The 21,123-nt window shown below is 51.3% G+C and overlaps 1 protein-coding gene across 2 annotated transcripts in view; it reads left to right on the forward strand.

Annotated features, from left to right (window-relative positions):
* CUX2 (cut like homeobox 2) overlaps window positions 1-15,457 on the forward strand; it is a 258,743-nt gene extending 243,286 nt beyond the window's left edge. For both annotated transcript variants that reach the window (XM_045073569.1, XM_045073570.1), the window contains exons 19-22: window positions 5,546-5,815; window positions 7,022-7,210; window positions 8,399-8,672; window positions 12,443-15,457. In XM_045073569.1, coding sequence (XP_044929504.1) covers window positions 5,546-5,815; window positions 7,022-7,210; window positions 8,399-8,672; window positions 12,443-13,244 — 1,535 coding nt within the window. In that variant the 3' untranslated portion in view covers window positions 13,245-15,457. The remainder of the gene's footprint in view (window positions 1-5,545; window positions 5,816-7,021; window positions 7,211-8,398; window positions 8,673-12,442) is intronic.
* Window positions 15,458-21,123: the final 5,666 nt, after the last annotated feature.

A 21,123-nucleotide genomic window follows, 5' to 3' on the forward strand; every position in this document is an offset into this window, starting at 1 on the left:
TATTAAGGGCATGGACCTGAGGAAGGGAAGGGTGATTGATGTTTTCTTTTCAGCATATTTCTATACTTTGAAATACTTTATATTTAAAATTTTTGATTGAAAAACCCTGTTCCATGAGGCAGTTGTGAGGACTGATGTTGCCGTTCTAATGATGGCTGCCGTTGGTCACACCCAAGGCTGGGCACTTGCAGTAGCTGCTTCTTTAATCCTCACATCAGTCTTCACTGGAGGAATTATTTGTCATTCCCGCCGTCCAGAAGAAGAAACGGACGGTCTGAGTAGTGCAGGGATGTGCCCAAGGTCACTGGCCAGTTAGTGGCAGAGCCAGGATCAGAACGCAAGACTTTCAGCCATTAGGGTCCCTAGGAGCGCCTACCCCAGAGCCCATAGCTGTGAAAGAGTTCTCATCCCTGTGTCATGTTGTGTTGTGTTGTGTTGTAATTAATCTGTTCATTGTTGTAAAACTCACATCACGTAAAATTTACCATTTGAACCGCTTCAAAAGTGTACAATTCAGTGGCATGTAGTGCATTCAAAACTTTGTGCAACCCCCAGCTCTCCAGCACCCCAGGACATTCTTAGCCCCCCAAAAGGAACCCTGTGTGCATTAATCAGTCGTGCCCACCCAGCCCTGCCCCAGGCCCGGGAACCACCAGCCTGCTTCCTGTCGGTGTGGATTTGCCTCTGCTGGCCGTTCAAATCAGTGGAACTGTTACGCTATGCAGCCTTTTGTGTCTGGCTTCTTTCACTGAACATCATGTTCTCCAAGCTCATCCCTGTTGTAACCTGTCTCAGTACTTCCTGTATGTGGCCGAATAATATTTCCATATGTGGCTAGGCCGCCCTTTGGCTACTGTGAATAATGCTGCTCTGAACTTCACGTACCTGTTTTGAATACCTGTTTTTGATTCCTTTGGATACATACCTCAGAGGGGAATTGCTAGGTCGGGTGATAATTCTGTAACTTACTGAGGACCTTCCAAACTTACTGAGGATCTTCCAAACTTACTGAGGTGTCCCATAGTGACTGCACCATTTTACACCCCAGGCAGCAGTGTGGGGGAGGGGTCCTATTTCTTTCCATCCTCTCCAATGCCAGCCATTCTCCGTGTTTGACTGAAGCCGTCCCTGTGGGTCTGAGTGGGCATCTCGTTGCAGTTCTGGTTTGCGTTTGCCCAGTGTCAGATTGTTTGGGTTTTTCAAAACGTCTTTGTTGTGTAAGGATAGGGTTAGGCTAAGATAGTCAAGAGTGGTGTTCCTGGTGGAAGAAACAGCACAAGCAGAGGCTAGGAAAAAGGATCCTTCACAGATTAGGAAAGGAGTGAGGTCCGGTGAGCATCGACACCTTGTCCTCCACCCCTCTCTCTCACAGACCGGGAAGCCAGGGCCCATGTTCATGGAGGCAGAGATGTGAGCACTGGCTGCTGGCTCGGTGGGGCGTGGCTGATCCAACCAAGGCCCCCACGGCCACCAGCTGTCCACAGCCTAGAGTCAGGAGAGGATCCATTGCCCACAAGGTCCCGCATAGTCTAGCCACGGGGTTGGGTATGGACCTGTTCCAGCCATAACATCCATGGCCCGGGAGTCAGGGGTGAGCCTGATGCCAGGGGAGGCTTCCAAACTTCCAAAGCATGGCCTCCCCAACACCGGCTGCCCGCCAACAGAACCTGGTTCAGTGATGGGCTCTTCAGCACTGCCCACAGTGGTCAACATGGGCACTGCAGCTACTTGTGTCTGCGGCTTGCTTCTCAGAATGCTCTAGCTCCCCCAGAGTGGTCTCCCCCGCCCTCCGGAGTCTCCCCTACGGTCATTGTCGTTTCTCTCCCCCTCCCTTGTCTTTCCCATGTGTCTCTTTGTCCCAATCTCTCCGCACCCCAGCCCCTTCTTTCCCTGCCCCTCTCTCCCACTCTGTGCCTGTCCCTCCCCCATGTCCCCCTGTCTCTCCATCTCTCTCCTTCCATCTCTCCCTCACTGTCTCTCTCCATCACGACCACTGTCCTGTTTGCCCAGGACACTGGACTTTCTATACTGCAACCAGCACAGTCCTGGGCAAACAGGTGTTACCCTGCTGTCCCAGCTGTGCCCCACCAACATCTCTGTCCAACACCCTTGCTCAAGCCCCAGCCCGCCTGACTGTTGATGTTCAACCCCTGGCCCCTTATGATTAGTGTGTTCCTCCTGATAGCGTTGATTTCTGAATCTTTCAATAATTTTATTAGAAGTGGTCCTTGGAATCTGGAGTCAGAAAAGGCTGGCGTTCTGCCTGGAGGCCGGCTGATTTCAGGCTTATCATCGGGGTCTCCCTCCGTCACATCCCGCTCCCTCTCCAGTTGGAAATCTGGCCCTTTAGGAGGGGGTGCAGGTGTTCCAAGAGGCAGATGCCTTTGGAGACCCCCGATTCTCCTCCAGCTGAGCCCAGCTCCTCTTCCATAACCGTGATAGATGGACTCTTAACACAGCCTCTTGCTTCCCCAGGCTGGCCCTTCCCCACCAGCTCTGTATCTCTGCTGGTGACAGTGACGGGGGGACACATCATCTCCAGCACCACACAGAGGCCACCTGGATGACCAGAATCAGCCTGATTCGGGGCCGGGGAACAGCAGTGTCTTCATGATGCCCAGTGTGGGCTTCCAGTTCCATGGGGCTGCGATGCCACTGCTCGGAACTTTAAGGGTTCACCTTGCACCTTGCGAGGGAACACAGGGGTCCTGTTTCAAAATTTATTTATTTTATTTATTCACTCAGCAGACCTGCCCAGTGGCTCCTTCCTCCCCACCCTCTAAAACTCACCCATGACTAATGTGTGTTCCCAGCCTGCCAGGGACTTATAGTGGACGAGAAGACAGTGTCAGATATAAGCAAATCTCAGCTTGCCACTAGTCCCTGTGTGACCTTGGACACATTGCCTAACAGCCCTGAGCCTCAGTTTCCTCCTCTACAAAATGGGGTGACATGGTAGCTACCTCCTAGAGATGCTGTGAAGGTCACTTGAGATCACATAGCATTATGCAGGGCATGTCATAAGTACCCAATAAAAGGAAGTTTTACTAATTATCATCATCATCATCGCTGTCATCAGGTAGGGGTGAGATCTGGCACAAGAAGGAAATTACAGTGAAGTGTAACAATGTAGTCAAGGTGCTATTAAACCTTTTAAGTGTACCTCAGAGAAGGGGTGTTTGGGACTGGGTCTTGAAGGATGCATAGGAGGTCAAGGGTAAGGAGAAGACCTTCAGGATGGCAAAGTCATAGGGGCATAGAAGAGCGTAGGAGTTTTGGGGCAGGCGGTGGTGGGTGGATAATTGGGGCTGTGAGAGTAGCTCCAGGTCTGTGCTGTGGGTCCTCGAAGAGAGCCCAGAGCCTTAAACTCTAGAACAGGGAGAACACGTTTCTCGTGCAAAGATCAATAAGGAGCCGTTTCAGATTCTGGAACGCAGTAATCCACCTGCTCTCCACAGGGAAGGAAGAACCCAGCCAGAGCAGAAGCTCAGAATATTCTTTCTAGAATCAAAGCCACTGCAGGACGGTTGTGAGACACTTTTGACTTTCTAGGCATCATACATGTTTATACTTAGTGAATTTCTGGCTGGCAGCAGCCAAATGTCTTGAAGAAGAGGTACCTGTTTCTAAATTGCTGGAAGGTGCCATGTGGACCAGCACTGGGATTCCTCGAACCTCCACCTTGGTCCCCACCCCTTTAAGGGCATCAGCTCAGTCCTCTCCCCTACTCCCGGGATAGACGGGAGGCTCAGTTCATGCCCGAAAGCCCAGTGGGTGACTGACTGCTCAGGTGGTGGCCTCTTGATGGCCCCGAGGAGGGCTGCTGTAGGCATAGTGCCACGTGCTCCGTGGTGCCATGTAACAGATTCAGGGGCTGGGAGGTTGGCAAGGTCGTCCCACCCAACAGGTCTACCAAATGGCTTTTGCCAAATGAAAACTGTGGCTTATGAACACAATTTTTAAATATGCCAGTGTACCATGGACATCTTTTCTTTTTCTTTTTTCAGCTTTATTAAGATACATTTGACATAGTAACATTGTATAAGTTTAAAGTATACAATGTGATGGTTTTTTGTGTTTGTTTTTTTTTTAAGATTTTATTTGTTTATTTGACAGAGAGAGAGACAGCAAGAGGGGAACAAAAACAGGGGGAGGGGGAAAGGGAGAAGCAGGCTTCCTGAGGAGCAGGGAGCCTGTTATGGGATTCGATCCCGGGACTCTGGGATCATGACCTGAGCTGAAGGCATATGCTTAATGACTGAGCCACCCGGGTGCCCATAAAATGTGATGGTTTGATAGGCATATATATTGCAAATATTTACCACAGTAAGATTAGCTAATGCATCCTTCACCTCACATAATTACCATTTTGTTGTTCTGTCGGGAAGAGTGAAGTTCTCCTATAGCCAAGTGTCAAGTGTATAATGCCCAATTGGTCCCCACAGCCACCACACTGCATATTAGATCCCCAGAACGGACTCTTACTCTGTGGACAGCTTTTCATTACATCCTCTTTCATTGCTCTGGGAATCACCATATTTTATTCCGTTAATCTCTGTCGGTTGGGCTTATAAAGGGTTCCCAACTTACTTTTTGGAACTTTTCATTTTTGAAGTAATTTCTAATTAATTGACAAGTTGAAACAATAGGACCACGGATTCCCTGTACCCCCCACACAGACTCATCAGTTGCTAATTTTGCCACGTCTGTGCCCTTTCGCTCCTGACCATTGGAGAGGTTAGTTCACTTCGTGTCCCTTTATCCCTAAATACTTCAACAAAGCATTGCCCAAGAACAAGAAAGCTGACAATTGTATGATACCATTGATGTAGCCCACTAGCTATGTTCAGGTTTCTTTGGTTGTCCCAATAACAACCTTTATATCATTTTTTTAAGTAAACTCTGTGCCCAACTTCGGGCTTGAACTCACAACCCCCAGATCAAGGGTCACGTGCTCCACAGGCTGAGCCGGCCAGGCACCCGCCCCATCCTTTATATAATGTTGTTTCTCCCTGTCCAGGATCAGATTCAGGAACACTTGTATTTTGTAGTCCTGTCTCTTTAGTCTCCCAATTTGAACAGTCTTCGGCCTCTGTTTGTTTTCCAGTTTTAACATTTCTGAATTATTCTACAAACTGTCTCAGTCCGGCTTTGTCGGTTGCCTCCGTGTGATTAGGTTCAGGCCACATTCAGAGCAGGACTGTCACAGAGGTGACACTGTGTCCTTCTCACTCCATTGCATCAGGAGGCACTAACTGTTGATTTGTCCTTCGATTGGTGATGTTACCTTTGGTCCTTTGGTTAAGGGGATGTCTGCCAAGTAGCTGTGCTGGAAAGTTACAGTCTTTCCCTTTGTAATTAATAAGTATCTTACAGGGAGATAATTTGAGACCATGTAAATACCCTACTCTTCATCAGCCTCTCGTCTGCTAGTTTCTGCATCCAGGACGGTTGCCCACATTGGCTCCAGCACACAAACACCCAAACCCTGTGTGTCTGTTCCAAATGGCAGTAACTGCCTTCTCTGTCTCTCTGTGGCCCACAGCCAGTCCCACGGAACCGAGGTCCTCGCCGTCGCCGCCCCCTAGCCCCACAGAGCCGGAGAGGAGCTCCCAGGAGCCCTTGATCCTGGCACTGGAGGGCAGCAAGGAGAACCAGCAGCCGGAGGGACGCTCCAGCTCCTCGCTGGGGGGGAAGATGTACTCGGGCAGCCAGACCACGGGAGGCATCCAGGAGATTGTGGCCATGTCCCCTGAGCTGGACACATACTCCATCACCAAGAGAGTCAAAGAGGTCCTCACGGACAACAACCTAGGTACAGGGTGGTCGGAATCAGGGATGCTGCCCTCCTCCCCGGGTTGGCTCTTACTTGCCTTAAGCTGAGTGCCCACAATGAGATCCTGGGGTCCGGGGTCCAGCCTGCAGGAGCCCATCAGCCCACGGGTATCCAGGATCCTCTGGAAGGCATCTGACTCTGACCCTAGAGTAGGACAGAGCGGGGTGAGTATGAGTACGGGTCTGATGTGACCAGAAATCCTCAGCCCATAGTGATAGTGACACTCTAGCACAGTCCTGACCCAGTGCCGAGCCCCTTACCCTCAGGGGACACAGAGGAGAACCCTGTTCTAGAATTCTTTCACTCTATGGATCTCGAACTCCTCTGAGTCTCCACTATGGGTCGTGCCCCTGTCCCAGAGAGATGCACACAAAACCCAGATTCTTCACTATAATTTCTATTAGAAAATTAAGACATGTTCTTTATTTTAAAATACCAAACAGTGCAGAAAAAAAAAGAACTAAAAAGTACGTAAAACTCCCCAAGCCCCCAATCATACACCATAATTTTTATATATATTTGATACTTTCTGAAAACATGCAAGAATATAGGTATACCTGATTTTTTACATATTTTCTATGTAGATGAATTAACATGCATACTGTCCTATAACCTGCTTTTTAAAAGTGAACCCTGTTTTGCGGACACCCTTCCACATTAGAATGACCAGAAAGTCTTCTTCCCTGTGGTCCAGGGTTGCAGGCCAGGGACGCCCCACATTTCTGACCCATTTGATGGGCATTTGCTTATTTCCAGTTTCCTTCCGCCTCTGAAACCGCATCAGTGTGTATCTTTGTGCCTCCAGTTGAGCAAATACAACTGGAGGGAATTGCAGGGTCAGAGAATAGGCACATTGAAATTTTGATGCCGTCTGTCAGATTACTTTCTAATGAGGTGACACTAATTTGTACACACGAAGTTTTCTGACCTATTCGGGGATCTCCTAGAAGTGAAGGGAATCTGAATTATGAAAGCATTTTTGTTGGGAACTGTCGGGTCCCTTACCCGCAACCTCCTGTTTTGCAGAAAAGTTCCCTCCAAACTCCTACTGGGTGTGCATCCCACTGGGTGTATGATCCGTCCCTCTGAGTTCATGGAGATGTCCCGGGTTCTCCTCTATTTCTTGTCTCTCCTGGGCACACTGGGGCTAGCCTGGGATAACAGGTTGCCCTCCCCTGTCCCTAGGGCAGCGGCTGTTCGGGGAGAGCATCCTGGGGCTGACACAGGGCTCCGTGTCTGACCTGCTGTCCCGCCCCAAGCCCTGGCACAAGCTGAGCCTGAAGGGACGGGAGCCCTTTGTGCGCATGCGGCTGTGGCTCAACGACCCCCAGAACGTGGAGAAGCTGAGGGACATGAAGAAGCTGGAGAAGAAAGGTGAGCGCTGGGTCCTCTGGGCGTGGCTTCAGGTTTTTCCTTTGGAACCGTATCTAGTTGTAACCCAAGGAAAGCCAGGGCCCCAAGGATCCTATCTCAGCCGGGTGTGGGCCTGCAAAACACAGCCATCCCCAGCCCATAATTGAAAGCAACCAAACCATTTACTGTCTCTCCCGTGAAAGCGCCCGTACCCCGCCTCTCTCGGCATCCTTCCTTACACCCGAGGCTGCTTCGAGGTCTTTTGTCAGCCCCAACCGTGTATTCCCCAGAATGCTCTCTCTCCAATTCCCCTTGGCCTGTCACCCAGACTCTACACAACACGGCACAAAAGTGGCCCAGCGGACAGGAATTCTCCCTCCTGGGGGTGGGCGAGAAGATTGCAAATTCTTCCGTCATCCACTGTTATATCCCTGAAAAACTGAGCCGACATTGAGCGCCTGCTGTGTGCCCACCGAGTCTCGTGCTGTACCAAAGGGAGTCTAAAAAAAGCTCTCAAGGTTGGGAGGTGAGATAAAACCAGCTGGAAAGCTGTCACCCAGGGCAGCAAGGCAGTTCCCGGTGAGGGCGCAGGGTGCCAAGGGCACACGAGCTGTTGGCATCAGACAACTCTGCAACTGAGAACTGACCTACCCCTTCCTGGCTCTCTGACCTTGGGCAAGTTGCTCCCTCTCTCTGTGCCTCATGCTGCTTCATCTGAAGAGAAGAGCCTCAGGGCATTGCTGGGGGGATTGAATTACACCCTCTATTCTGAAGTGGGCTTCTCTTCCCCCATTTTGGAGATTTGGGATGGAGAGGCACCATGCAGTTACAGGGTCCATTACATGAATGTCCTGCCCTCGCCCCCAAGACTGTAGTGCCCTTCAGTGACCCTTCCGCCAACCAAGAGAGCACGGCATAGCCCCCGGTGTTGAACACTCCCCTCTGTGAGGGCCCAGCCACGCTCTCTGCGTGCTAACGACCAGACCAGACGTCAGGGGCAGGTGCAGGCAGACCAGCGTCTCAGCGCAGGGTTTGGGAGGATGTGGAACCCCAGGCCGGAGGGAGGAAAGGATGAGACTGGCAGTGTGGCCCTGAGTGTGGGGCGCGAGCCGGGAGCTGCCCCTGCCCCCTGCTCCTGCCAACACTAGGGGCCCGGCCTCTGGTCGGCAGCCCCTCAGCGCTTCCTCCCCCCGCCCCAACCCGCCTCAGCCTACCTCAAGCGCAGGTACGGCCTCATCAGCACCGGCTCCGACAGCGAGTCCCCGGCCACCCGCTCAGAGTGCCCCAGCCCCTGCCTGCAGCCCCAGGACCTGAGCCTCCTGCAAATCAAGAAGCCCCGAGTGGTGCTGGCGCCCGAGGAGAAGGAGGCGCTGAAGAAGGCTTACCAGCTGGAGCCCTACCCCTCCCAGCAGACCATCGAGCTCCTATCCTTCCAGCTCAACCTCAAGACCAACACCGTCATCAACTGGTTCCACAACTACAGGTGCGGCGCGGGGCGTGCCCACTGGGAGGGGTCGGGTGCCGGCGGGACCCCTGCCCCATGGCAGGCCCAGGGGGAACCCAGCTCAGTCTGTTGGTGGGGGTGGCGCGGGGAGACCATTGCAGCCTGGTGTTTAGATTCAGAGTCGAGGCAAACCCGGGTATAAACCCCAGTCCCAGCATTTCCAGCTGTGAGCACCCGAGCGCGTCACCTCAGCTCCCTGAGTCGTAGTCTCCTGACCTATAAAATGGGAACCGTAGTGGGATCTGCTTCCTGGATTTGAGGATTGATTCAGGGGGCTACCATATTTACAGGACATGCTGGCCACGCAGTATGGGGTAGCTGATGATATTGGTGTCACCTGTCTGAATTATTGCTTCACCCAGTTTGCGTCTGCCTCTGTGAAGAGACAGGGAATGGTGTTGGGGGCACAGGCCCCAGGAGCCCTAACTACCCAATGAGCCTCATGTGGGAGCCCTGATTTGGGGCTCTTGGCCTCTCCCACTTCCGAGATCAAAGGAGAACCCTCAGTCTCCTTAGTCTCGCCTGCCCAGGGGAGTGGGCGATTCCTATTTCTGTGGCTACCTCCCACTCATCGCTCCCTAGTCTTGGGGGTCACTGGTCTCTAGTGGCTGGGGTTCCAGGGAGTTCAGTCCCGGGGCTGGCTGGGGGCGGTGACTGGTTCAGCAGTGTCCAAGGAGACGGCAGAGGGGCTTCCTGAGCTCAGCAGAGAGCCCTGCGGGGAAGACTTGATGGGATTCCATCTCTGAGCCTCCCTCCCCAGCCAAGCTTCCTGAGCAGGAAGGGTCTCTGGTGTCCGTGCAGTGCCAGAGAGAGTCCCTCCATGTGTTCCAGGGGGCAGGGAAATGGTTTCTTGCTCCCCAAGGGAGAAGAGGAAGGAGGAGGAGCCTGGAAAGGTGGAACGTTTGAAATCTCTCTCCACAGCCCAGGCATGGGCACCTCAAAGACTTGAGCTCAGTCTCACCTTGGCTGTATGTTCTTGGGAGAGTCACTGTACTTCTCTGAGTCTCATCCCTGTTTACAGACAAGGCAGACAAGGAATCTAATACCCCACAATGCTGAATCAAGGAGTGAATGAAAAAACTTTAGACATAAAAATATTGTGAAATATTTCTGCTTATGATCTGACTCCAGGCCTTCCAAACAGCAAACGACATAGGTCCCTAAATCCTCACGTTCTCCTCCCTTCCTGGGGGATATGCGGATGTCTCTCCCTTCTTGTTCCCCGTAGGAACTGAGCACTCCATTTTTATCCAACATATTCCTCCAACAGATAGTTACAATGTATGCACACTGATCCAGGATCTGGAGATACAGGGGTTCAAAGCCATCATCCCAGAGCGCCTGGGTGGCTCAGTCAGTGAAGCGTCACCTGCTTTTGGCTGAGGTCGCAATCCCAGGGACCTGGGATCAAGCCCCACATCAGGCTCTCTGCTCAGCAGGGAGCCTGATCCCCCCCCCCATGATCTCTCTCACTCTCACTCCCTCTCACTCTCAAATAAATAAAATCTTTTAAAAAGCCATCACCCCTGCCCTTAGAGAGTTTAAAATTATGAACCAGATAATTTTACCACAGCCTAATTACTATACAAGAGGGAGGAATAAGGGGCTGAGGGAAAGGGAAGTTCTGTCCGGGGACGCTCCACAAAAGAGGTGGCATTTGAGCTGGGTTTGGAAAGATGACTAGGAACTTGCACTGAGGAGCAGAGAGAACTCCACTCCCAAAAGAAAGAAACTGGTCTCAAAAAGTTAGAGGAGAATATATCATTTCATTTTGTAAATGTTTACTGAGCACCTAGTCTGTACCAGGCACTGACGAGAACAAGACAAAGTCCCTGCCCTTATCATCTCCTACAGACCCGCAGGGACGGACACTATTACACGAGCACTCGTATGAATGCATCATTACAAATTGCAGTGAGCTCTGGGAAAGGTGAACAACAGGATGTTTCGAGAATAAATTATCAGGGAGGGGAGCCTGGGTGGCTCAGTCAGTTAAGCATCCCAACTCTTGGCTTCGGCTCAGGTCATAATCTCAGGGTTGTGGGATTGAGCCCTGTGTCAGTCTCTGCACTCAGAGTGGAGTCGGCTGGACATTATCTCCTCTCCCTCTGCTCCTTCCCCTGCTCCTGTGCACACACATACATACTCTGTCTCTCTCTCAAATAAATAAAAATAATCTTAAAAATAAAAAAGAACTACCAGGTACACCCTGGTATAGATTCAGGAGTCAGGAATTTTATTAAAAAAAAGAGAGAGAGAGATAGAGAGAGAGACTAATTTATACTATGATGTAAATGACTATTAGCCTCATATTTATATCTGTTCTACAGTTTGGACAGTCTAATGCTGGAACTTCAGACACTGATCCATCCTAAACCCCCCTCCAAGCTCACCTCAGTGGAACCCACAAGGAGACTGAGGGTGAAGGTGGAGTCCCCTTGCTGGTGGACTAAGGCCTCCTATGTAGAGGGACTGGAGACTGAACCAAATAACCCCTCAGAGTCCTTCTAGGTCAAGGCTACTGAGATGGGACCCCCAGCCCAACTGCTTGCCCTGTGATCCTACCAATCCTTGTGCCTCTCTCAGTCTTGTCTCCTGTATCTAAAGGAATGAGACTCATATCCTTTTCCTAAGGTTATTTTGAAAAATAAATAATCTGGAAAAAGTGCTTGTCATGGTGCCTGATGCATGATAAGCACCTCTTAGCGTGATGTTTATAACTTATAATCGTCAGTATTACATATCAATCACATATACTTTATTATTAATATAGATGGGCAGAGGGCCACAGCAGGTAGCTGAGGAAACCCTTCTGTTCTATGACCCTGAATGAGTCATTTCACTTCTCTAGACTTCCTTTGCTGTCAAGAAAATAATGACGGGGGGTAGTCCCAATCCTGGTTTGTCTGCTCTAAAACTAGTGTGAGACTGAGTTGCCCTCCGGTGGCAGGGAAACCACAGAAGTGAAGAGAGGATGAGCGGGTTCTGTGATCTCTCTCACTCTCTCTCACTTTCAAATAAAGGCCGTGGTGACCTGTACAAGTCACTCTTTGCACCTCAGTTTCCCCATCTGGGCTGATGTCTAAGAGTCCCCACAGGAAAGAAGCAGAGAGATGTTGCCACAACCCACATCTGGGTTTGGCTTCAAGAAGTGCTCTAGACTAGTGCTGTCCAAAAGAAACCATGCAAGCCACATGTGATTTGAAATTCTCTAGTAGCCATGTTAAAAAAAACCAGAAATAGACAAAATTAATTATAATAGTATATTTAGCCTAATGTAACAATTTCAGTGTGTAATCAATATAAAAACTTTACTAATGAGAACTTCTACTTTTTTTTTTTGTATTAAGCCTTCAAAACCCAGTGTGTATTTTAACCCGTACAGCACACCTCAGTTCAGACTAGCCACATTTCAAGTGCTCAAGAGCCACGTGTGGCCAGTGGCTCCTCTACTGGACAGCACAGGTCTAGATCAAGAACTTTGGAATCTTTAACAATCCTGAGTTCAAGCCCAGACTCCCCTACCTACTGGCTGTGTGAGGCTTGCTTCCTCTTATATGAAGGAGGGTTAATAACAGCACAGCACCCATGAGTAAGGCTGTTGACAGGACTTACTAAGACACTGCATGTGAAGACCCCCCCACCCCCGGGGAAAGTGGGCGGGGTCACAAGGCCACTTGACTGGATGGAGTCCAGGGGTTAGCTGGGTCCCCCATCCGGCCCCTCGCTCACCACCATCTCTGCCCCAGGTCCCGGATGCGCCGGGAGATGTTGGTGGAGGGGACCCAAGACGAACCAGACCTCGACCCCAGTGGGGGTCCTGGTGTCCTACCGCCAGGCCACTCCCACCCAGACCCTACCCCGCAGAGCCCCGACTCTGAGGCTGAGGACCAGAAGCCTACCGTGAAGGAACTGGAGCTTCGGGAAGGCTCCGAGGAGAGCATCACACCCCCGACCCCCCAGGACAAGGCCCAGGTGAGGATTAAGCAGGAACAGACTGAGGAGGATGCAGAGGAAGAGGCGGGCAACCAGCTCCAGGACTCAGGGGAGCCAGACAAAGGCCACGGTTCCCCCAAAGAGGCGCATCCTGACCGTCCGGGTAACGACAGACTCCCTAAAGTGGCCCCGGGGCTCCTCCTTCCAGGCGGGACCACGCCAGACTGCCCCTCACTACAGCCCCCCCAGGAGAGCGAGGGCGGGGAGCGGCTCCACCCGGACCCTCTAAGTTTTAAGTCTGTCTCAGAGTCCTCGCGCTGTAGCCTGGAGGTGTCCCTGAACTCACCCTCGGCTGCCTCCTCACCGGGCCTCATGATGTCTGTGTCACCCGTCCCCTCCTCCTCAGCCCCCATCTCCCCGTCCCCACCCGGCGCCCCTCCTGCCAAAGTGCCGAGTGCCAGCCCCACCGCCGACACGGCCGGGGCTTTGCACCCCAGCGCCAAGGTGAACCCCAACCTGCAGCGGCGACACGAGAAGATGGCCAACCTGAACAGCATCATCTACCGGCTAGAGAGAGCTGCCAACCGGGAGGAGGCCCTGGAGTGGGAATTCTGAAGGCAGGGGCGCTAGGGCGTGGGGCGTACCGGGGGCCAGCGCCCCCCCCTCGCTCACTCCCCCGGACCGGACAGGGTGGGGGAAGGAAGGAAGGAACTCAACCATCCAAATGGGGACAGCAGTGGTATGCAGTTTACGGTTTTTGTTGTAATCCTAGTTCTCTGACGTGAGTGAGCAGGCGGGACAAGTGCCACTGCCTCCTCTTTCTGGCACCCCCGCCCCACAGAGCACCCCCTTCTCCACCCTGGCCTCTCTGCGGGAGGCGGAAGCGATGTGGCACCACACGTTCACCTGGAAACTCCAAACTCTTTTAGAAAAATAAATATTTATAGACCTCTTTTAGATATTTTAATAAAGGATCCTTTGGAATTTATTCCCAGCCAATGCTGTTTTGATATTACAGAGAGTTATAAAATCAGGATGCTGTCACAACTGTTGCGAAGTATACACTGAAGTTGTGTCGTTTTTGCCACTAGATGAGATTAAAAGAAGACAATTGTTCAAAGCCATCACAAAACACTCTAAGACTGACCAAAATTTAGATAACCCTTGAACTGCTTTTTGTTTTCCGTATCTGTCTGTGAGACACAGCACATTGCTACTGCCCTTCCAGAAACCGTGTTGAAAAGAGAAAGTCCAAAAGACTCTAAATGAAAACCTCGATGCCGTTGAGGATGTGTTCCATTCTGCTGGTCTGTCGTGCAGCCTCAGTAACCCGGAGCGTCCCGTGCTGTTGTAAATGTTGTAGAGGCGTGGGCCGTGGCCAGCCCGCCTCCCCAAGACGTGACATGGTACAAAACTGCTTCCTCGCCCTCTCGTCAGAAACCTGGGGGCTGCCAAGTTTGGACACCCAGCCTGTCCATCTCTAGACAAGATGTGTTTCTGGATTCTCCGGGAAGCCAGGCAAGGGGTCAGGTGATTGGAGGGCAGCACTTGAGCCAGAGTGACCCCGCTCCCCTGAATCGTGGCCCTGGCACAGGACATTTCCCCACTGGCTTTCCAGAGCAGGACTGCGGCTGCCATCTCCCCCTCCCTGTGTTTTAAGAGAATAACAGCATTGGTCATCCCACAAGCACCCAGCACCAAAAAGTAGATTCCTCCAACTAGAGACCCCAGTTCCCCTTCTTGCCATCTTCACTTCAAGCTGACCCAGGTGCTGTTTCTGGAAGGCCTCCACAACTCCCAAGTTAAGGCAGAACAAAGCAAGAAGGTTGAGTTCACCACAGCATGACCACTGTATCCCAGGCTCTAAGTCTACCCTCCTGCCTTCCGACACATGACCTTCTCGGGTGCGGAGACTCAATCCCCCCAAACTCAGAGGAGCCCTTCCTCTAGAACCTTTGTCGCCAGGGTTTCTGGTGGAAGAGTTCCCAGTGTGGATAGAACGGCCACCATATTGGTTTTCGACGCTCTCTCTCTCTCTCCCGTTTTTATTTCTTTTCCTTTGTCAAACTCTCCGTGGGAAGGCTGAATTGGTGACTCCCCAACTGAAACCAGAATGACGATGAAAACGTGGCCACAATCGGTGCCAACCCAGTGCCCTGGGGGGAGATGGCTGAGGGCTTTCAAGGATGCAGCAAAATCCAGTAACCAGAGGGGACAATTGAGGGCTGTTCCAGAAATCTCAACTCTCATGCACCCAGGCCAGGCTGCAGACTCCACAATCAATGAAAAAGAACACAAACCCTGCAGGAAAACATCCTTTTCTGTACACCCAGGCTATGCATTGAAGAGTTTTCCACTGTATACATTTTTATCCAGATGAAGGTATTTTTATATTTTGACAATAGGAAACACTGACCAATTTTCAGAGTAATCAAATCTGGAACAAACGAAACATCTCCTTTTAGCCACCACCGCCCTGTCTCAATGAAGACGACCGTGAGGAAACACACAACTTTCTACTGTTGAAACCCACACAACATTGAAACCCAGGCTCACCCGCAGACTACAGATCTTAGAGGACTCAATCTGGCTTTTGTGTGACGGGATTTGATTAAGCACTTAGCATATAGTCTTTTGAACACGGAAATCCTGTTGTACTGAAAGCTAGCAGACCCATGAACAACTTTGTCCGGTTCGCGTCCTATAACGGTAAAAACAAAACAAAAACCCACAAAACCGTTTCTATGAGAGATTGATGAACTTTGTTTAAAATTTTAAAAAGAACACGTTCTGTAAACGCGTCGCTCAATACAGAATTGTATAATAATGTCTGGGTGTCCTGCTTGCTTTATTCTGGAGCTGGGGATGCAAATTGGAGGTCCAAGCTGGCCCTCAGAGGTGTTTTACAAGACATTTTTTTGGAGGGGAGGGACTGGCTTTTAAATTAGTTTGCCACCATTAAAATATGGGGACATGTCACATAAAAATATTAATTACCGACTTCTCTTGAAAACCATGAGATCTGGCCACACTGGATCCAAGTTCTAAGGTAACAGCAGTTCCCCCCTTTTAGACAGGACACTTGCCTGTGATGCACCTCAGTCCTCGCCTGTGCCACCTGCCTATGTCCCGTGGACGTCTCTGTCGGTGACTGTGCTATGGGCTCCAGCAAAGGAAAATGGAAGGATCAGATTCCATGTTTGTCCTCAGTGCAGCAGGGTGGAAGCAAGTTAGACTCTGGGCCTGAGATCATGCCTTGCCCCCCCAAATCAGTGGCCACAGGACATGGCCCCAGGATCACCCAGTGGAGTGAGGAGGTGTCCCCGGCCTCTCGATATGAAAAGGCCAAAACGGGCTTCCCAGTAACCAACAGAGCATCGCCCCTTTCCACGCTGTGTAACTCGGACCTTGATTTCCCTGTCTGCAAAATGGGGGTATCACAGCAACCAGCCAGCTCGGGAGGTGGTTGTGAAGAAAAACCACGCGTGTAAATTATGTTAGTGCCGCACATCATGGCTCGACGTGACCTGTTCCCACGAGCAGAGGTCAGGTTCTTTCAACCCGTGATGGTGAGTCTCTGCTTCAAGCTGCAGGGGTTTTCTTGACCAGTAATGTCAGGAGAGTCCCTGAGATGGCATTACTCACCCGTGAGCCAAGGCCACATGGTGTCCCAAGACAGACCTCTCCTTTCTGGAAACTTTCCACAAGTCCTTAAAGTGGTAATCAAATGATTAACCACCTTCATTAGGATAATTAATTACTCCAAACCCAGCAGGATTGCCCCCTGGGATGCCTAAGCACCCCATCAAGGCAGCGAGGGCAGCATCACGTAAGGCCAAGGCCCCCATCCATGGGGGTTCTGAGCTAGCCCTTAAGGGTGACATCTCAGGCAGGGCTGGCCTTTGTTCAGAGTTGGAGAGAAGGATGAGTCAGCCAAGAGCTCCAGGGAAGGGAGGGGAGGGCAGACCACCTGGGTTCAACCCTGGCTCCGTCTATTGGAGCCATAGGACCTTGGGTAATAGCCAAAGCTGCTCTGCGTTTCAACTTCCCAAGCAGTACAGTGGAAAGAATAATAATGGCAGCTTCCCTATAAGGTGGTTGTGAGGGTTCAAATGAGGCAACGCCACGGACTGACTCTTTGGAAGCTCGGTTCACAGCTCTGGAAAAACGGAAGGCAGAAGTTCCCAGGATATGGCCCCGTGGTGGTGTAGGTGGGGACCGGAGTAGAGAAGAAGCCACATCTGACATCCACAAGCCACCTAAGAACCTGCAGAAGCAGGTGCCCCCGGCCTCTGGGAACTAAAGCTCCATCCTGGGCCGTCATCTTTGGTGTTGATATTGTCTGCAGTCGCTGCCCATCTGGAGTGGACAATGCAGTAAAAAAACACAGACATATGGAATGCTGAACTAGGGAGCATAGGTGAGTGGGGGTTGGAGAGACCAGAAAGATAAGAGAAGGCAGGGAAGGCCTTGGAAGAGGGTGGTGGTAGATTCCAATCAGGGGACAGGGGAGACAGAGAGCGCTGAGTTGGGGGAAACTGGGTGACTGTCCGGGTTTTTATCGAATTTATCAAATGCCTACATGTGCTCAGTGATCCAAAGGCAGAAACATGGGAACCGTGACAGTATGAGTAGTGAAGTCCAGGAAGGCTTCCTGGAGGAGAGGACATCTCAGCAGACACCTGAAATATTACAGGAGTTAGAGGAGAAGCAGGGGCCAGAACCTGGGGGAACAGGTCCAAAAGAGATTGGAACTTGAGATGGGGTGCATTGAGGAAGGAGGAAGGTCAGATCCCGAAGCCCGTTGGGCCATGGTGGGAAATATGCCTTTCTATTGAGGGTACAGGGAGCCATGGACGGTGTGAGGCAGGCCGTTGCTGTGGTCAGACTTGCATTCTTAGGAGGTTAGGAGGTTCCATCTGCCTGGGGAAGTGGCAAGCCAGAGGAGAGGAGCAGGCCCACCCCTACATAGGCCCTGAGCCTCAGGCCTCTTTGGCCTCCCACTCCTGCCCCCCTTTGGCTCCTAGTTAAGCTCCTGCCTTGGGCCAACAGCCCCACTTCCCATCACCTACTGGTGAGTGAAGAAACCAGACCTCACCTGGCTGATTAGCCCAGGACTGCCAGGCTGGCTATTCTAGAGATCATTCCAAAGGCCAGGTTCGCAGGGAGTCTGCTCCCTCTGTCTCTGCCCCTGCTCTCTCCTCTCCCCCTGCTCCTCTCTGTCTCTCTCTCTCAAATGAATAAATAAAAATTTTGTAAAAATAAATAAATAAATAAAGATTAAGGCCAGGCTCTCCATAGCCAAAGGCACAGCGTATATGCTGCTTTAGAATCTAGGCACCCTTGAGGCACCTGGGTGGCTCAGTGAGTTAAAGCCTCTGCCTTTGGCTCAGGTCATGATCCCAGGGTCCTGGGATCGAGGCCCGCATCGGGCTCTCTGCTCAGCAGGAAGCCTGCTTCCTCCTATCTCTCTGCAGGCTTCTCTGCCTACTCGTGATCTCTGTCTGTCAAATAAATAAATAAAATCTTTTCCAAAAAAAAGAATCTAGGCACCTTTTGCGGGCACCCTGGAGGCTGACGTCACTCCCGTAAACCCAAGAGCAGTAAGGAAGGGGCAGGGAACAGCACCTTGAGTGACCTTAGCCAAGGTGACTCCTCACCCCAGGTCGGGTTCCCATCTGCCACAATGAAGGAATAAGCACGGGTTTCATGACCTTCTCCAGGCCCTCAGGGTGTTGTTAAAAGCACTGGTTTTGGACTTAGCCTAGCCTGGGTTTGACTCTCCACTATCAGGTAATCTAGGGTCCTTCAATGAGACTCAGTTTCCTTATCTGTAAATAGGACCAGATCATAATAGCATCTACTTGTGTTTGCTGTCTCTTACCACACAACAATGCCAAAACTTAGTGGCTTAAAACGGTAAATGTTTACCTCTCAGTCTCTGTTGAGTCAGGAATTTAGGAGTGGTGTAACCGGGTGGTTCTGGGTCCTGGATCCCTCACGAGGGTACCAGGAAGCTGCCAACCACCGGGGCTGCGGTCTGGGGCGGGAGAATCTGATCCCAAGATGGCGCCCTCCATGACTGGCAGGCTGGGGCTGGCTTGTTGGCTGAGGGCTTCCGTTCCTCTGTCAGGGCTGCTTGAGTGTCCCCACAGCACGCCAGCCAAGAGGGAGCAAGGCAGAGCCTGCGGTGTCTTCCCAGACTTGTAAGTCCTACTGTCACTCCCACGGTATTCCCTTGGCACACAGGCCTGCCATGACTCAGTGCGAGAGGGGACAACACAAAGGTACGGACACCAGGAGGCATGGCTCATCGGGGCCCATCATGGGGTCTGGCTACCACACCACCTTAGAAGTTTTCTTCGAAGATTAAATGAGCATTTCCTACACTGTGGCCCTAAAAATCCCTGTTTCCTACTCAAAATGCAGCTTCCTGGGCCCTGCCTCCAACCTCCTGACCCAGATTTCTGGGAGCCAGGGCCCAGGAACCTGCATTCTTAAACCATGGCTACCCCGAGGTGACTAGGACATCACAGGTATCAGCAGATGGGAGGAAGAGCTGATTTTTTGTTGGCCCCACTGGGTGTGCCAGGCCCCAGATGCTGGTGCAACAGGAGAGCATGGGTGTGTGAAACAAACATCCGCTGGGTGTCTTGGCATCATCGGGAACGGCTGGGTTGAGAGCAATATGGATCCTCTTAGAGATGTGCGCACGGTTTCTTGGGAAGATCAGGAGAAGACCCTGTGAAATCCAGAGGCAGGAGGTTCAGCCAGGCTTTGGGGTACCAGATGGTCTCTCTCTCAGGCCCCCTCACACCTGAGTCTGTTCCTCCAAATTCAAAGTTCCCAGGACCCTGCCTGGCTCAGCCTGCGTCTGAGACCAACTGCTGCCTGGTGACCATAGTTGGGGAGAGAAGAATCACGTGAGCTCACGGGGCACGGGAGGCAGCGATTGGCATCTCAGTGCCAAGCCCTGGGTGGGTGCACACCAACAGCAGAGCTGATCCGCACCTTCTGGAAGGCCTGGGTGCACTGCCCTGGATCTCGGCCCCACAACCGGAGAAACAACAACAACAGTTCCCCCGAACAATGAAGGGAGTGCAGTGGCACTCAGCCTGCAAGTGCTTCCCAAACCCCTCCTGGTAAGAACAGCCATGGCTGTGGCCCCAAAAGTGTGATCAGACCAAGCCAGCTCTGACCCCTCTGTCAGGAGCAGGCAACCGTCTTGAAACCCTAAGTGAAAAAACAGTTCATGGGACCCACCTTTTAAAAAGTCTTCATCAGGAAATGCAAATTTGGAGTTGGGCTTAATTAAGGAGTTTATCATTTTTCTACTCTTGAAGAGTTTCATTTTAGATGCCGCGAATTCAGAAATTGGGACAAGTAGTAGGAACTTTTCAATAACCAAGTTTAAGGTGTCTGGGGATGGGTGGGGAGGAGTGGGCAGTTGGGACAAAACAGCTCCTCTTAGAACGTATAAGTACAGTGCTATTCTTTCAGTATTTGTTTGCTCCGAAGAGGAGATGGATGTCCCAGAAAATACCACCCAGCACTAACCTTCTCCCCACTGAGCTGAGAACAGCCCGATACTTAGTCACCTAGAGCCATGCTCCTTAGAGGGAACAGCTACATTCATTCAAACTTACCTGTTAGGAAGCCTCTGGCTGAAGAAAAAAAAAAAAATAAAAGTCCATTCAAACCTTTAAACAAGAACATTTAATACCTCAAATTACTAGATGTCCAGGAGTAGGGCAGGCTTCTGGTCCACTGATTTGTCAGTTCAAGGATATCTTCAAATATGTACAACCCAACAGGGCAGATTTTCCTTAGCGTGGCCTACTCATGATCACAAGATGGCTGCCACAGCTCCAGGCATCAGATGTAACCTATCCCCAGAGAGCAATGAAGAGCTCTTCATTGTATCTCTTTTTAGAAGCCAGAAGACCCTTCTACTCACATCTCATTGGCTGAAATTCAGTCACACAGCCATTCTTTAGCAGCTAAAGTCTAGCTGATCCCTGAAAGTCAAGAGGGAGCAGCACAATTAACCATTTAGGGTAGATGGATGTGGGCAGCCAGCCCATAGCTTTTGGCCTGGTTGCCGTCCTTGAGGTTCTCACCCCTACCCCAAGTGGCTTCTCAGAATATCCCTCTGAATATATACAATATCCCCCAAAAGACTGGTGAGGACAATTTCCTCTACTTTGTCCTGCTTCGGGGATGTTTTACTCACCCCTTAGACACATGCCCCAAACATCCCCCCTCGGTCTGGCGGAAACACTGACATACTAGCAGGTAGATGTCCAACGCTCTGGTATGGACCGACTTGTCTCCCCTTCCCCTTTCAGCGGGTTGCAAGAAAACATTCCAGCCCTCAAAAGCCTGGCATGTGAGGACACCCCTGTGACCCTCCCTCTTGGGGCTGTCTCTCTCCTGCGACTTCCCCCATCCTACAGCCCAGGCCCTGCAGAGACTGTGGTCACAAACACCACAG

Source organism: Mustela putorius, unplaced genomic scaffold, assembly GCF_011764305.1.
Source record: "Mustela putorius furo isolate JIRA1106 unplaced genomic scaffold, ASM1176430v1.1 tig00537248_pilon_pilon_pilon, whole genome shotgun sequence".
NCBI classification, from domain to species: domain Eukaryota; kingdom Metazoa; phylum Chordata; class Mammalia; order Carnivora; family Mustelidae; genus Mustela; species Mustela putorius.